The 17783-nt window shown below is 44.0% G+C and overlaps 1 protein-coding gene across 1 annotated transcript in view; it reads right to left on the bottom strand.

Moving 5' to 3' along the window:
- Positions 1–4960: 4960 nt before the first annotated feature.
- Positions 4961–17783, bottom strand: part of LOC308669988 (NADH-cytochrome b5 reductase 3-like) — a 35837-nt gene continuing 23014 nt past the window's right edge. The window contains exons 4-9 of the mRNA XM_081331087.1: positions 17515–17621; positions 15911–16040; positions 14707–14790; positions 13845–13930; positions 11888–11987; positions 4961–8460 (exon numbers count right to left, since the gene is read on the bottom strand). Of these exons, the coding sequence (XP_081187213.1) occupies positions 8288–8460; positions 11888–11987; positions 13845–13930; positions 14707–14790; positions 15911–16040; positions 17515–17621 (680 nt within the window). The 3' untranslated portion in view covers positions 4961–8287. The remainder of the gene's footprint in view (positions 8461–11887; positions 11988–13844; positions 13931–14706; positions 14791–15910; positions 16041–17514; positions 17622–17783) is intronic.

Below are 17783 nucleotides of genomic sequence, written 5' to 3'. Positions count from 1 at the left end.
TCTCTGCTAGACTTACGCAAGCGTGTGGAAGCGGAGCTTCAAACGTCTCGGTGAGAAATGAGAAAAGATGCAGCTACTTTAATGAGTATTGTAAAACAAAGAGCAGATTCCTTAAAGCGGCAGTTTTTGTCTCCCCCCCCTCAAAATTGCATTGAAATACAATGGGAATATTTCCTAATAAAGGGGCTGCTTCAAAGAATAGCACATCCAAATTTAGTTAAACTTGAAAAAATCTTAGCATTATAAGGCTATTCTGAATGGAGATGGGAAATTAAAATCTGAACAAGAGTTAGAAGATCAGGGCATTGACGGTGGTCCCGATTGCAAATTCAATCGAAGTACGACAAGATGTTAAAGCATAGGCTTTTTATAAAGATCAGACAGTGTTTATCAGATGTGGTTGACTTCTGATGAAAAAGTGTGTGTGTGTGTGTGTGTGTATTCACTAAATGAATGCCTACCAGTTCTCATTGTAAAGTTGCTCGTAACAGTAACCTATTAGATCAGCCCAACGGTGCATTCAGGTCCAGCATCCTATATATTGAATTTAAAAATGGAAGACAAAAAAGTGAAGGAAACCATGATCACATGGGCAAAAAACTTTGGGCATAAGATAGAATTAGAGAAATGGCAAAATCTGTCGGAAAGAAGTTACAAACTGACAAGGGCTACTTCGTACAAAGAAAACTGATATAAAATGTTTTATAGATGGCCTTTCCTACCTGTTAGATTAGCAAACATGTTTAAAAATAGGTCTAGAAAATGTTGGAAATGTAATCAAAGGATAGCAGAGGGACAGCAGAGTCCCAAAGCCCTTTTTCCTCAATGCTTTTGAAGATGCCCTTTGCAAATGCCTAGTTCTGCGTAACTTCATTCACTAAAATCTAATAACTGTATTTCTGATGGTTTTTTTAGTATTTTTTTTCTGCATCAATAATTTTTTTTTTTAAAAAAAACAAGGTTTCTAACCGGTCTTAAGTGGTTTAAAATATAGATGGAGTGGCAGTCAGGAAATGTGACTTAAGTTTTCCTTTGATGTGTAGGGAGCTGTGTAATGCCGCTTTGTCATGGGCAAATGCACATGACTTTACATAAATATGGAACTGACTCACTAGCTGGAGGGATATGTAGTATTTGATAACCTTCAAATAACGGGCAGCACATTTTGTGATGGAAGTTTCATGCATGCTAAGAACTCAGTAAACAACACAATGTGATTGTTTTTCACAGCTGTATTTGTCCAAATGGAGTTTCCATGCATTTTCAGTAACTCAATATGTAACTTTGATATGTGTGTGTGTGTTAAGTTAATTCTAGAACTACTTAAGACATTTGAAGAAAAATTGAGGGAAGACTCAATGTGCAGAGAAAAGATGATCTACCGTATATCAATATATTTTTTATGCAAATCAAAACAGGAACTCCTACTCACAGAAACTCAGGTTGTTCCCGATTTGTCTGCAAGCCATCGTAGCAGAAGGCTGAGAGTTATACAACAGAACACACTCAGGTACTGAACAGTACATGCAAATAATCCAAACAACATGCTGTGTTTGATCCTATGATCAAAAACAACACAGCAAGGGTCTGCAAAGTGCTCCATTCAGTGAATGGGGGGTGTGTGGTTTTCTGAGAAACCGCGTGTTTCAACCAGGCACAGACAAGTATAGGGTCCAGATCCAGAACATAAATGTTCTGGTTGGGTTTCCTGCAGTGAGGTCAATGGGTAAAGGAGAAAGTATTTAGAGGTGGGACGGGAGAGCATCTGAAGGGAGATGAAGCAAATGAAGGTGTTGGAAGATGGAGAGAGAAGCAGGTGAGACTCTAGAAAGAGTGCAGAGAAGAGCAACAAAGATGATCGGGGGACTGTAGGGTAAAACATATAAAGAACAGTTGCCGGAATTGGGTATGTCTAGTTTAATGAAGAAAAGGACTAGCAGGGGGTTGGACTAGAAGACCTCCAAGGTCCCTTCCAACTCTGTTATTCTACTCCACTCCACTCCGTTCCATTCTGTTCCATTCCATTCCATTCTATTCTATTCTTGACCTAAGGCTGATGGACGTGCCTGGATTTGGGGTGATGTAGCAGGTAAGGAGAAAGGAAGAGGAAATAGGAAGATTGGGAGAGGGATGGATGGATGGGCTTTGTGGGTGAGAACTTCAAGTGCATAAAACTTACTCTCCTGGTCCATGAAAACCCTCCAGAACTGGCCAAAACCTGAAGCCACCAAGATGTTCCAAGTTTCACTTCTTCCCAGAACTTCCAAACCACAATGCGTCCCATGGACACGATAGAGCATATTCTTAAAACATAGTATCTAATGGACTTAAAATAGGCTTCTATGGCTTTTTGGTTATATGACTTGGAAAAGTACAAATTTTATTCTGAGATGCAGACAGCCGCAGAGACAAGGTCCTTTGGAGGTGACCCCTCTTCCCCATTTAATAGCTGAGGACATGTAAATAAATAATTCAGGCACATAGGAATGCCACTTTGCTGACAAAGTCAGAAAGACTCTTACTTTCTAAATATCCATGGAAAAATTTCTGCCATGAGTTCTTTGCACCAAAAGCCACCAAATCCTTTTATGAAGAGTGCCGGGCTATGATTGAATCCCTCTTCTATAACCTGGTTTCGGAACAAAATGGATGGATTGCAGAGACCCTGATCCAGATGTTGTCGGACCTATTCTGGTTGCCAAGTTCCACACCGCAGTTGTGATTCATACCTTCCCTAAGAATGTTATGAGTAAGAGTTGACTTGCTCTCTCAAAACAACTCATCAGAATGAAATGGGGAGGAGAGGGAAAGGAACCAGGTTATTATTATTATTTTTTTTAAACTTGTAAGAAAAGGCAGATCTGGTTTTTTTTTTGGATTAGATTAGTTGGAGTCGTTTTCCTCTGTTGGAAAATGTGATTGCAGAAACAGGACGCCGAAAGGAATATTCCAAAGCAATAGGCCAGAATCAGTGGTGGGATTCAGCCGGTTCGCACCACTTTGGCAGAACCGTTAGCTATTTTTTTGTTGCCCAGGCCCAGCCCAGAACGGACTTCTGGAAGCAGCATCCGCACAGAGAACCGGTTGTTCACCTATTTGAATCCCACCACTGGCCCAAATTATTCAGATAGTCCTCCACTTACAACAGGTCATTTAGTGACTGTCCAAAGTTGCAGTGGCCCTGAAAAAAAAGCGACTTGTGACCATTTTTCCACACTGATGACCTTTGTAGCGTCCCCACGCACGTGTGCGATCAGAATTCAGATGCTTCAACAACTGGTTCGTACTTATGACGGTTGCCGTGTCCTGGTGTGTGTGTGTCACGCGATCCCCTTTTGCGACCTTCCGACAAGCAAAACCAGTGGGGGAGGGAGTCAGATTCACTTAACAGCCGATGTTACTAACTCATCAACTGCAGTGGTTCACCTAACAACCGTGGCAAGGGAGGTTGTAAAAGGGGCGAAACCCCCTTCACAAATGTCTCGCTTAATGAGAGAAATGGTGGGCTCAATGGTGGCCATACGTCGAGGACTACCTGTGATGGACAAACCTTGAATGGGTGTGGGATGTAATTTTTTCACCCAGTCTTCAAACCAAGCAGAAGTACTCCTGAGACCCGTTTTTAAGGAGAGTCCACCCAAGGCATCCATTGGCTCCCTTTGATGGTTCCAGCTGCAAGAGACGGTCCTGTGTATGGTGAGGGAAGAGTCTTGGTCCTGCCTCCTTGCAGGCAGCCTGGTTGTCGGTGCAGCTGTTCCCTGGCTGTGGCTTCCCTCTCTGGCCTGGTCTTTGCAGCTGGCTAACTGGACTCACCCCCTCCTTCCTTCTTCCCCTCCTTTGCTTTCCCTTTCTCATTCTCATCTCCTTTGTTCATTTCTTTCTTTCCTTCCTTCCTTCCCCTCATTTCCTTTCCCCTTCTCACCATCCTCTTGGTTTATTTCCTTCCTATTCCCTCCTTGTTCACATTCCCTTTCCCCTTCTCACTCCCATCTCTTTCCTTTGTTCATTCCCTTCTCATTCCCATCTTCCTCCCTCCCTTTGTTGTGATTCAGGGTCAGCCTGTGGGTTCGGCAGCTGGGTCAGACCACTCAGAGGAGGAGGGGGGTGTTGGAAGACCTTGCTGAGGGGGTTGAAGATCTTGCTGATGAGAGCCCTCAGGCAGGCCCCTCCCACTTGGTCACCACGGAGACCCAGCTGTGTGAGCCTGACAGTGTGGATGAAGATGACCCACAGCTGGCCCTGTTCAAGGACGCCCGACGCAGGAGGCAGTCAAGTAGGAGTAAACAGAGGAAGGCAATGGGGCTTCTCGGAAGGAGGCAGAGAGAAGCCACGCCCTGAACTCTATATAAGGGGAATGTGTGGGGAGGGCTGGTTTGCTGAAGGCAACCGCTGGGATGGTTCATGCTTCTTAAAGCTCTGGTTTCTTGGTTCGTGTCTTGTTTGTTTTTGTAGCTATAAATTTGGCAGGCGTAGTTCCAGCCTCTTGCCGTTTGTGGAGGGGTTGTCCCTGCCTTTTCTGCAGGGCCGGTAGCAGGCTGGTACAGAACACCCTTCCCATTCCCTCCCTTTTCCTTCTTCTTTCCATCCCATTTCCTCCTTTCCTTTCCTTCCCTCCCTCCCCTTGTGGTGTGGTTATTAGAATCATTTTACTTCTCTTCTTTCATTTGGGGGGGGGGGGAACCGAGAATGTCAATTTCTGAAGACGCCTTTACAAATAGAACCCAATTCTTATTACTGGACTATCCATCTTGTTGCAAAAGTGTGTGTGTGTGTGTCTGTGTGTGTGTGGGGGAGACAACCTGGATAGCTGGTCACTGACGTCCTAAATGACTCTGCTGACTTTTCTCTTTGTGCATGATTTTGTTAAAGCACGGAACCCCAAAACAGGAGACCAAAACAAGCAGAATGTCTTCCAGTTGATTTTAACCCAACATTAATAAACCAGAACTCGAAAAACATCTTAAGGCGGGGGGGGGGGGGAGTTTTATTTCTACCACAAAGAGCTGAAAAAAGTCAAACAGCTGAATAGGCAGGTAAAGCAATACAAAACAGTTTGTATGACCAGGACCGGCGTCGTTCAGCCTCAATACGGTTAGTAAAAAGGGTGTTTTACTCACATTAAGCAAACGGGAGCGCAATATAAACTTTTTTCTGCTGCAGAAGGACATTTAAGCAAAGACTCTAGTGCATAATCAAATTTATCCATTTATCCATTGTCCTTGTTCATGCTCTGGCATTCTCTCCTTCTTGATCTGGTCAAACTGCATGATAAGCTCAAGAGATATTTATGGAGCAAAGATGCATCCAACTCAAGGTGGTGGCCATGACTTCACAACTGAAGTCTCCTCCCTTTTCATTTCTACCTCTTGCAGACCAGCGCCCCAAAGGGCAAAAGACTTCAACTGTGGAGCTGCATCCACTTCCTTTTCACGCACCTCTCCTGCAAGCACCATTATCAATGGACTTTTTGATTTTATCCTCCCTGCGAAGGAATCCGTGGAAGTCTTCAGACCTCAGCCGGCCTGTGGAATCAATGGATTTAGCCCTATCCTCTCTTCATGAGGTCCAGATTGTGACATGCATGTTCTGGAATGATTACTTCTGAATTATTTCAACTTGGAGACACGCTCGTGTGCCTCGCCTTCATTTGCGAGGGCACTTTGGTGCTGGCAAAAAGCTCAGCTTGAGCACAGAGCTGTACTTTGAAACTGGGATGCTTCCAATATGCTTGAAGCAACCTTTCCCGCCAAATCTTGCAATGTTTAGGATGTCTCCTGGCACACCTTAACTTCATAGCATTGTTCTCTAATGTGTCTGACCGTAACTTCAAGCCCTCAAATGATGCTTTGTCTGTCAGTCTTCATCTGATTCGCTCCCATCCTGAATCTCTAATCATCAGTTCGATGACCCCACTGGTTCCTATGCAGCAACCTTTATGTTCTTATTGTTAAGTAACCTGTGTGTAACTAACTCCTAAGATGATTAAAGGAAGGGTTTTACAAACTGTCTACTTATTCATGGGGATAAGGCATCTGTGCAGTCAAAGCCCTGCCTCCATTTTAGGCATGCCAGGGGCCTCTGATTTTCTTACTTGCTCTATGGACACCCCCGGGCCAATCCCGTTGTACGGAGGGAGAAAATGAAGCAGAATGAGGCAGGGGGGTGTTACACTTCAGCCTGATGCTCGAAATATCAGCTAGCCCTTTAAGAAAATGAGATTTACTTTGTCTAGAATAGCAGGTTTTTTGTCCCTAATCCCTAAGTTCTCATACAAGCTTTGAAACCCCAATCTAGATTTTTTTTTCTAGGCTCTTTCGACTTGGCATATGGATGTCATCAGTTTCAATCACGGTTAAGGAGCTTCTTGAGGCTTCTTAATCAGGTCACTTGAAAATGCAAGATGGAGGATTTGGGAAGGGTGGACTTCAAGTAGACCATTCTTACTCAAGTTCTCTTTTTCATGCAAGATTGGAGGATTTGGGAAGAATGGACTTCAAGTAGACTATGTCTACTATTTTTGATGCAAGATGGAGGATTTGGGAAGGGTTGATTTCAAGTAGACCATGTCTACTCAAGTTCTGTTTTTGATGCAAGATGGAGGAATTGGGAAGGCTGGACTTCAAGTAGACCATGTCTACTCAAGTTCTGTTTTTGAACAGCAGATGATATCTGTGTTCATGGCCAAGAAGGCAGGAACAGACTTCCAACTTCTCCTGTTCAGGTTCTGATTCATAAAGCATCTAAGATCTTTTTTTTAAAAAAAAATCTGGGGTGATTAACTTTGGAGCAACTGGTACCCAAATCATATTAAAATACGTCTGGAAAGAAAAAAAATAATGCTGGCCAGTTGCGGGGATGAAAAATCACCCTTGACATCAGGAATTCTGATTTTTTTTTCTATTGAAAACAATACGTGGACATATTTTGTAAGTGAGCTATATTTAGGTATACAAACATGGGTATGTAGTTAGCTAATCAAAAAGGGACCCACTGAAGGCTGGTGTGGTAGAATAATAGAACAATAATGCAACAGAAAGGTGAGTTGCGAAAAGAAATTGTTTTAGATTGATACCATTTACTATACTTAAAGGAAAATATAGGCAGACCTAGAGTCTTTTCATCCACTAACAGGCTATCCCATCGTCCACCATTCAACCCCTTTAAACCAAATTTGCATTCCTTTGTTTTTCCCCAATGGTCATTTCTGGGAGACAATTCTGTGCTCAATGCCGTCCTTTTGACCATGGTAGGTTTAGGGATTCTTCCGAAGGCACACACCTTTATTCCACCTTACGCAAAGCCAAAGCCGGCTGCAAGTTTTGTCCCCAGACAAAGGCCCGAAGGAAGAGACGATACCAATCCCTCATTTCTGTCCTATTGGTTTTGCCCGCCATTACGATTCAGTATTTCAAGACTGGGCCTCCCTCTTTCATCTCCATCGCCTGGGAATGATAGAGCCGATCAAACTGCTGCTTTCTAGATGAGTTATGTTTCTACAGGTTGACACGTCAAATGATTTCCTTTCCCTTCCCCTTTCCTCTGCTAATGAAGACACAAAACACGTCTGTGAAAGACAGGTTGTGCATTTAAAGCTTGGCTGCAAGAAACAACAGGGAGAGTGAAGTCACCGCCTTCACGGTTTCCCTGCTGGCCTCCTAGATCAGGGGGTCTTCAAACGTGGCCCTTTTATGACTTGTGGACTTCAACTCCCAGAATTCCTCAGCCAGCCTCCATTTTGTTTGTTAGATTTAAGACAGGGGTCTTCAAACGTGGCCCTTTTATGACTTGTGGACTTCAACTCCCAGAATTCCTCAGCCAGGCATGCCTGGCTGAGGAATTCTGGGAGTTGAAGTCCACAAGTCATGAAGGGGCCATAGTTCCCCCACGCTGGCTGAGGAATTCTGGGAGTTGGAAGTCTACAAGTCATAAAAGGGCCAAGTTTAAAGACCCCCTGTCCTAGATGCTGTACAGAACAAACTCTTTGGTGATTTGAGTGCCTAGCTACATTTGCCCATCCAGGATGAAAAGAGCCAAACGTCATTCAATTGCCTTAGGACAGATTTGATACGCAGAGCAAAGCAAAGAGTAGGATCTACAACACGGTTAGTCGGTCTACCAGAGGCTTCAGCTTGGCGGGATTAGAAAGACACAAGAGTGCACAAACGGGAATTCCTCTGAAGGTTGGTGCCACCTCTGTTAACTCAGCTGGTTTCTGTTACCTGGATTTCCCCCCAAGAGTTCTTGTCCTTTCCCCTACTTTCCCCTTCTACTTTATCCCAACTCCCCACTAGTAAGTAAACCACATCTCTTTGGTGTAGCCCAATTTCTCCAGGTTGGGAAGGCAGGCATACTGGATCATGGGCGGTGGGCCACACATCAGAATCAAAACATCATCATCAGGAGGAGGCATGTGTTCTTTCAGCATGTCTTGGCTCACGAATCCTTCGCTGTAATCCCACTCTGTGTTGAAAAAAAAACACACTTTTCTCTTAGTATCTCTTTCAAAAAAAAAGCACTGAGATACACTAGGGCAGAGGCCCCCCACCCCCCCTCAAACCTTTTGGGTGCCAGCGATTGGTTTTGTGGACAGAGGCTTTTCCATGGACCAGAGGGGTGTGTGGTTTCGCATGCTGCCTGCATCCTGCTGTTCTGTCCCAGCCCACGTGAGTCCTTGTTATGCTCACAAGGAGAAACCCCTCTTCCAATCAAGCAGGCAGGAAACGCAAGAAAAAACCCCCCTCCTTTTATTCTCACAGACCTGAGTCAATGTCCAAGGCAAACAAACACAGTCCACAGAAACTCGATCCTCAACACGAACGGCTGCCTTCGGCAACCAGCACCTCCCACACCTTCCCTTTTATAACTCCTAATGCCCTCTCCTTTGCCTTTGGAGCCGCCCCACTGCATTCCTCTGTCCTACTCGCTTCTCTTGCCTGCACTTTTGTGCATCCTGGATTTGTCCCAAGTGTTCATCTCTGTCCAACTCAGGCTCCCAACACAGCCGTGTCTCAGCCTGAGCGTGAGTAGAGGGGCCAGGCTCCTCGTCCGACTGTAAGTCTTGGAGCTCCTCAGAGCCTTCCTCTGAGTCTAATGTCACACTAGGCCCCTCCTCCTCATCTGATTCCTCAGACTCAGCTGCTGGATCCACTGGCTGGCAAGGAATCACAACAACAACAGATTGGGCTTCAATTGTTTGCGCAGGCCGGTTTGTGACCTGCCGTGGACCGATGCTGGTTCACGGACCGGGATTTGGGGACCCCTGCACTAGGGATCTTCAAAAGGGGCTTTGAAATGGATGGCCGGATAAACGTTGCACCATCTACAGCCCTTTCCATCAGTTTCATCACTTTCTCGTGATTGAACAGTATGACGGGCAAACATCTGACTCTAAAAATTAGAACTAATAGCCGATTCGCACTTGCAAACTTTCTGTTATGAAGACACTTGCCTGAATAGGCATGAAATATCCTAGTTTGACGTTGCCGTTGGTAAATTTGGGATTACTCTGTAAGCAGAACCCTTCTAATGAGACACCTGTGGGTGTCTACTAATCCTCGGGGTTGAGACACTGAGCCCTGCACTTAGCTGTATTTTCTCTAAACGGTACTCTTCAGAGTTTAATGAAAGGGGTCACTGAGCAAAGCCCAAATCTGAGAAGGGTCCCACCTGAAGGCGGGACAAGAAGCAACGGATGGAAACTGATCAAGGAGAGAAGCAACCTGGAACTAAGGAGAAATTTCCTGACAGTGAGACTAATTAATCAGTAGAACAGCCTGCCTCCAGAAGTGGTGAATGCTCCAATACTGGAAGTTTTTAAGAAGAGTCTGGACAACCATTTGTCTGCAATGGTATAGGGTTTCCTGCCTGAGCAGTGTGTTGGACTAGATGACCTCCAAGGTCCCTTCCAACTATTCTATTCTATTCTATTCTATTCTATTCTATTCTATTCTATTCTATTCTATTCTATTCTATTCTATTCTATTCTATTCTATTCTATTCTATTCTATTCTATTCTATTCTATTCTATTCCTAATCTCCTATTCTATTCTATTCTATTCTATTCTATTCTATTCTATTCTATTCTATTCTATTCTATTCTATTCTATTCTATTCTATTCTATTCTATTCTATTCTATTCTATTCTATTCTATTGTTCTGTTGTTCCGTTCCGTTCCATTCTACTATTTCTATTTCTTTTTATTTCTATTCTAAATTGGTTTTTGATAGAAGAGAGAATTTGTAGTTCAGGGTTGATCTGTGGGGTCCTTGGTGCTCTCTGAGCTTAGTGCGTTTCCTGCGGACATTTCATGACCCAACTAGGTAACATAGTCAGTGCTATAAAGGAGTGAGGTTTGCGGAGTGGAGGAGAAGACAAATGGGAAGAGTAGGACTGTGGGATCCTTGGTGCTCTCTGAGCTTGGTGGTTTTCTTGCAGATATTTCATTAGCAAATGTGCCGAATGATATTGGCAATGAAACGCTAGCGAGAAAACCAGCAAGCTCAGAGAGCACTGAAGACCTGATTGCTTTTGTTGCTTTCGCCATTTCAGCCATCAATTTCCCCATCTCTTAAATTCCAGTGGGGAGCCAGAACTTTTTCATGGATTTCATAAGTCCATCTGGTAGTTCCTGCAAGATGTGCTATGACAACAAGCTGCCAGTTATACGTCTGATGCTGACATAGGTCCAAGCTTTGCTGGATGGCAGAAGAGAGGATTCTATGATGAACGTACTGCCAGAACCTCATCAATTCCCCACATGCATCAGGAAGGAATTTTCTGATTTTACCTTTCCAATTTCCCCCTCCTTTCATCATTATCTTATTTCTATATGACAAATCTAGCCTCTTCCGTTCCAGAAGAACGTATTGGCAACCAACTTGCCAAGAAAACAATATGGAGGCTTCTAATAGGTCCCCCCGAAGAGCCAGCTCTTCTCCGAGGACGTCTCCGTGGTCATGTGCCCGGTTTGACTAGACGCCAAAGGCGCACAGAACGCTGTTACCTTCCCACCGGAGTGGTCCCTATTTTTCTACTTGCATTTTTACGTGCTTTCGAACTGCTAGGTTGGCAGAAGCTGGGATGAGTAACAGGCGCTCACTTTGTTATGCGGCACTCGGGATTTGACCCGGAGATGAGCACCGGCCCCTAGAGTCGGAAACGACTAGCACGCATGTGCGGGGGAACCTTTACCTTTTAATAGGTCCCCAGAAGTTGAGTTTGAATTGAAGAAGGCAAGCTCTTTGACTAGGGTAGATTAGATAACCCATCCCAAACAGACGAGGGCTTGATTTAAAAAGTTAACTGAGGCCAATCATGGTTAATATGTGGATGGGAAAAATCCTAGGCTTGGAAGGTAGACTAGTGAGCTACAAAAACAGCAGAGGAAAAGCAGAAAGCCACATGGCCATCAGGAATTAGGTTTGACTCCCAAGAAAACTTTATATGGTTTCGTTAAAATTCAGGCAATTAAGCAGAATGTTTTAGCGTCATCTAATCTTAATTGTAGGGACGCGGTGGCTCAGTGGGTTAGGACGCTGAGCTTGTCGATCAGAAGGTCGGCGGTTTGGCGGGTCGAATCCCGAGTGCCGCGTAACAGAGCGAGCCGCCTGTTACACTCCCAGCTTCTGACAACCTAGCAGTTCGAAAGCACGTAAAAATGCAAGTAGAAAAATAGGAACCACTCCGGTGGGAAGGTAACGGCGTTCCGTGCGCCTTTGGCGTCTAGTCATGCCGGCCACATGACCACGGAGACGTCCTCGGACAAGCGCTTGGCTCTTCGGCTTTGAAACGAAGATGAGCACTGGCCCCTAGATTCGGAAACGACTAGCACGCATCTGCGGGGGAACCTTTACCATTTTAATCTTAATTGTATCATGAATTACTTACTTTCAGGAGCTCTATCCAATGTGTACCACAGCTTAAACTGGGCTGAGTGTTGAGCTTGGACTTCCTCGAGTTCGGAGCGCAGTAAAATATCACTCTCGGTCTGTCCCAGAAACACAGCAATTGTTGTTTTATCTCACAAATTCACTATCGGACAACTTAGAATATTGGTCTCCTCTTAATCCCATTAAAAAACAAAAACAAAAAAACACCACGAACCCAAAGCTAATGTGAAAGACCCTGGAATCAAAATGTAAACAATCAACGAAATTAGAAATCAGGGTCCTGCACATATCAAACGGATATATCTTGCATTGATAGAAATTGACTCAGAAACAGAACTTGTTAAAGATTGTATGATAAAGTGGGCTCACAATATTCAAGAAGTTATTACTATGTATACCTGGGAAAAGATCTGGGTGAGAAACGTAAAATTTACGCAAGCTCAAAATTTAAGAGAGAACTTTTACAAAATGTTCTATAGGTGGCATTTAGATCCCAAAAAGCTTGCAAGTATGTATCCGAGCTATCAGCCTAAATGCTGGAGGTGTGGTGGCGAAGATGCAACATACTTTCATATATGGTGGACTTGTAAAAAGGTTAAAGCATTTTGGATTAAAATCTGGTGGAACATGCAGAAGATATTTAAGAAAAGGATAAAGTTTTGTCCGCAATTGTTTTTATTGGGCATAATTACTGATACTACTGTTGTGGACACCAAGTTGATGTTGCATTTGATTACGGCAGCAAGACTGTTAGTAGGTCAATATTGGAAGAAGGAGGAACTACCGACTATAGAAGAATGGACTTTAAAAGTTTCTAACCTGGCGGATATGGCAAAGATATTGGCGTATTTAAAGGACCATTCGCAACAACGTTATATTATGGAATGGAGAAAATGGATTGATTACATCCAGAATAAATATGGGACTAAAAAGTTTCATTTAGCATTTGAATAGGTTTTGATATGTTATTTGTATTGCTTGTAGTCAATTTATAAGAGCTAGAGTGCTATAGACTTAATAGATTATTGCTGTTAGCATAGGGTTGTTAATGATTGTTTTTATTTTTATACCTTGTATTTAGCTCTGGGAAGTCGGGGATGGGGAGGGGGGAAGGGGAGGGTGGGAGGGTTGGGAGGGGTTGGGTAGGGGGTGGGGGAGGGGTTTATCTATAATGTATTGAAAAACTTTTCAATAAAAAAAAACAAACGAGGGCTTAGCAAAAAAAAGGAAAAAAGAAAAGTGAATTATTAACAACAATCTTTGAGTCTGCTCCAAGTCCCGTTAAATGTGAATAAAAATGGTCAGAGGTAACACCGTATCTGTTGTCAAAGTTCGGGGTAATTGCATTTCATTTAAAAAGCATTTGTTCTGAGCTGTTAATCAACCCACCAAAATGTTTCCACTCAGTTCTAGAATGAATCTATTTCATTAGGGCTTTCGGTCTAGAACACTTTAGGCCATTTCTGATTCAGAGCATTTATCAAACCGCTTTGGGAGAACAACTTAATTTGAGAAGGCCTTTGCTTTGGTGTGGAGGGAAATTGATTCGCTCCGTTCTTGCATTAACACATTTTGCACTAGAAGCAGCTAACTTAAGCTTTGTCTCATTATTTCCTCCAAAAAAAAAATTTTTTTTTAAAGGATCCAGAACAGAAGTTGGAATATTATAACTGCTGCTGAGATAGGATTCTCCAGAAGGAATCTGTCTCTTCTTGTTTGGAGCAATTGGAAAAAAATAAAATAAGCAAGGCTACAATTTCACGTTACGCTTCTCTGGAAACAGAATCCAATGAAAATGGTGGCATACTGTAAATATCTTGAGTGAATCTGCACAAGACTTCAATATTTCTAGCGTGAAATATCAGCAGACTATTTCATTTATTCTTCACAACATATTGCCCTCGGTCCAATAGGCTCTTTGCTCCTTAGTAAGAGAGCAAAGGACATCATCCTACCTGGTTAGCAAAGAGTAAATGGCAAACTGTGGGATCCTCCTTGTCCTTTACAATTGCTCGGATGAGCTGCAACATGGGAGTAATTCCTGCAGAGAGAGCGAGAGAGGCAAGAAGGGAGGGAGAGGGGAGTGACAGAGGGAGGGAGAGGCAAGAAGGGAGGGAGAGAGAGGGAGGAGGAGAGACAGAGAGAGAGAGGGAGAGGGAGAGAGAGAGAGGGGGGGGAAGAGAGAGTCAAATCAAATGAATCCTGTAGAAGACAAATCTATACAAGAGCAGGCAGAATCTGGGGTCGGAGTCAAAAAAGTAATCAGCCTAGAGTCATTATGTTGCCACAAATGGTCTGAATCCTGAGTTCCATTGACTCTTATGTAGCACCAATTTACAGCTGAATATTGACTAGGGAAGCGGTGGCTCAGTGGGTTAGGACGTTCAGAAGGTTGGCAGTTTGGCGGGTCGAATCCGGAGTGCCGCGTAGCAGAGTGAGCGCCTGTTACTCGTCCCAGCTTCGGCCAACCTAGCAGTTCGAAAGCACGTAAAAATGCAAGTAGAAAAATAGGGACCACTACGGTGGGAAGGTAACAGCATTCCGTGCGCCTTTGGCGTCTAGTCATGCCGGCCACATGACCACGGAGACGTCCTCAGACAAGCGCTGGCTCTTCGGCTTTGAAACGGAGATGAGCACCGGCCCCTAGAGTCAGAAACGACTAGCACGCATGTGTGGGGGAACCTTTACCTTTATTAATTGACTGGATTCGTGTGAGCATGAAATATATAAATCATCTTAACTGGACCGCGGACTCAATTCATTGCATCTGACGCATCAACTTGAATAACCAAGGCAGGAAAAGACATTTTGGGATACCTGTTCCACCTGCAATCATTCCAACGGATTTCACTTGCTTCAGAATGGGTTCGGATTTCTTGTCTGGACGAATAGCAAACACACCTGGCGGAAAAGTTAAGCAGGTGAGCAAGTGGATTGGTGGCACTTCAAAATGGAGATTCTCAGTCATCAGGGTCCTGGTTGTCCCAAAGGTGTTTATTCAAGAGGCAACTGGAGTTTCTTTGTTTTTCCTTGAAGACGTTTCGCTTCTCATCCAATGAGCTTCTTCAGCTATGACTGGATGGTGGGGAAATGGAAGGAGTTATACTCCTTAAAGAGAGCTGGTCATTTGCATTCTTTTAGAGAGTCGTTGAGGCCACTTGGAGGCTTGTCTGTGTCCTTGGGGTCACCTGAGTGGTGCAAATGGATGTGGAGCCCATTAGCACCACTCAGGTGACCCCGAGGACACAGACAAGCCTCCAAGTGGCCTCAACAACTCTCTAAAGAATGCAAATGACCAGCTGTCTGCAAGGAGTATAAATCCTTCCATTCCCCACCATCCCGTCAGAGCTGAAGTAGGTTCTTGGACGAGAAGCGAAACATCTTCAAAGAAAAAACAAACCAAGAAAGTCCAGTTGTTTCTTCAAAAAAGCACCTTTGGGACATGTGCTTGGAATGCACGTTGATGTCAAATTTGACATTTTTTTTGTCCACTCCTAATCACAATGATGAATACTTGCCACACATCTAGAAAAAACCCACAATGGGGGCGGGGGGCGGGGGAGGAGTCAGGATATAACCTTGTATTGCTCCTTGATATGCAACCAAAGTCACAATGGACGTAACTTGGGACTCTTCTTCAAAATTATGCTACTTGGGCCCTCCCCTGCAGTCACATGACCGGACTTGGGTGCTCAGCAACTGGGCTGTATTTACAACCGTGGTCACATAATTGTTGTTTTACAGCAGCTTCGACCAAAGCTGGCATTTACTTCCAGCTTTTGGCAAACCACTCCCATTAGTGAACCGTTGCTTCACTCAACAACCACTGTGGCTCCTTTATAAACAGGGTTGCTGCCACATTCACTTAACACCCCCCCCCCCCAAAAAAAATTGTAAAATGGTGTTGCTTGCATGATGGCCGTGATGGGCCTGCTCCGTTAGAGCCATAAGTCAAGGACTACTTGTAAGATAAATCAGAGATGACCTTCTCCAACTTGACATTCAGCTGCTAGAGCCTCACCTTTTCCCTTGTAAACAAGCAATCCACTGGGTCCCCGAAAATCAATGGTGTCCCCCATCTTTAGATTCTCCAGGTACTGGGACATTTTCCCTCCTTCAGGAAATTTGGGGTGAACCCCTTTGAAGTAGATCTAGAGAGGATAAAATACCTTTAAAACTGAATGGACGGGTGGGAAATATGAACTCATGTAGATGCCTACAAATCCATGTTGCTCAAGACAGGTGAAACATACACCACACATATTTAAAAGAGGTCCGTAGGTTAGTAACCGTGTAACACCAGGAATACTTCAATCCTGGAACATTTTCAGAAGCTCACGCCTACTGCTTCAGTGACTCCATCCAGCCACCTCCTTCTCTGTCGTCCCCTTCTTCTCTTGCCCTCAACCTTTCCCAGCATGAGGCTTCTTCTCCTTCCTTCTCATTAGGTGGCCAAAGTATATGAGTTTTAGCTTCAGGATCTGGCCTTCCAAAGAGCAGTCAGGGTTGATCTCCTCTAGGACTGACCGGTTTGATCGCCTTGCAGTCCAAGGGACTCGCAGGAGTCTTCTCCAGCACCATAGCTCAAAGGCCTCCATTCTTTGGCGCTCAGCCTTCTTTCCTTTCCTTCCATCTTTCCCAGCATTGTTGTTGTTAGTTGCGAAGTCCTGTCCGACCCATCGTGACCCCATGGACAACGTTCCTCCAGGCCTTCCTGTCCTCTACCATCTTCTGGAGTCCCTTTAAGCTCACGCCTACTGCTTCAGTGACTCCATCCAGACACCTCATTCTCTGTCGTCCCCTTCTTCTCTTGCCCTCAACCTTTCCTAGCATTAGGCTCTTCTCCAGGGAGTCCTTCCTTCTCATTCGGTGGCCAAAGTATTTGAGTTTCCACTTCAGGATCTGGCCTTCTAAGGAGCAGTCAGGGTTGATCTCCTCTAGGACGGACCGGTTTGATCGCCTTGCAGTCCAAGGGACTCACAGGAGTCTTCTCCAGCACCAGAGTTCAAAGGCCTCCATTCTTTGGTGCTCAGCCTTTCTTATCGGCCAACTTTCACAGCCATACATTGCAACTGGGAAGACCATAGCCTTGACTATAGGCACTTTTGTTGACAGGGTGATGTCTCTGCTTTTTATCTATCAAACCCAAAATCTGGGGCTTTGCTGTTATATATTTTGACAGCAGCAAGAAAAATGGAGACACTTTAATTCCTGCAATGGATGAAAGGCTGGAAAAACAGATGGAACTAACAGAGATGGCTAAATTAAGTGCTTCAATCAAAGAAAAAAATATATATCAACCTTTTGTTTCTACTTGGAAACCACTTCTGGATTTTGTGCTTGAGATGGAAAAAACAACGAAACCTTAACTTTGCTTTTTGCTGTTAAGTTTGTTATAGAAATGGCTAGTACATATTAAGTATGTAAAACTAAAAAGGTGAGGCTGTGTTACTAAGTTATTCTACTGCACTAAGAAGAGTCCGGAGTCAATGTTTTTCTCTTTCTTTTTTGTTCATTTCTTTTTTGTACATTTCTTTCTCTTCCCTCCCCCATTTTCCCACTATTTTAGTTTTCCTTTGTGTTTTTTGATAAGCTTAATAAAATGATTAATAACAAAGCTTTTACCTTCACAACAAGGTCCACGTAACCTTTGTCATCATCGCTGCTCACAGGTGTATAAGGTCTGATCACCAGATTCCCATCGATCCTGGCCGACAGGTAAATGTGCTGCCCTGAATGTCAAGCAAAACATTAAAAAGGTGAAATGAGACAGATTATCATACATTTGATGACACAATAAATAAATAGTAAGACTCGGAACTGCCTATCTATACTCAGACCTTACCTTAACAGCTCTAAGGCCCTTGGTTAGGACTTGAACTGTTAAGTTTTTA

This window comes from Vipera berus (genome assembly GCF_964194415.1).
Source record: "Vipera berus genome assembly, chromosome: 6".
NCBI lineage: Eukaryota > Metazoa > Chordata > Lepidosauria > Squamata > Viperidae > Vipera > Vipera berus.
Note: the sequence above shows the minus strand (reverse complement) of the source record. Positions and strands in the feature narration are given on the sequence as shown.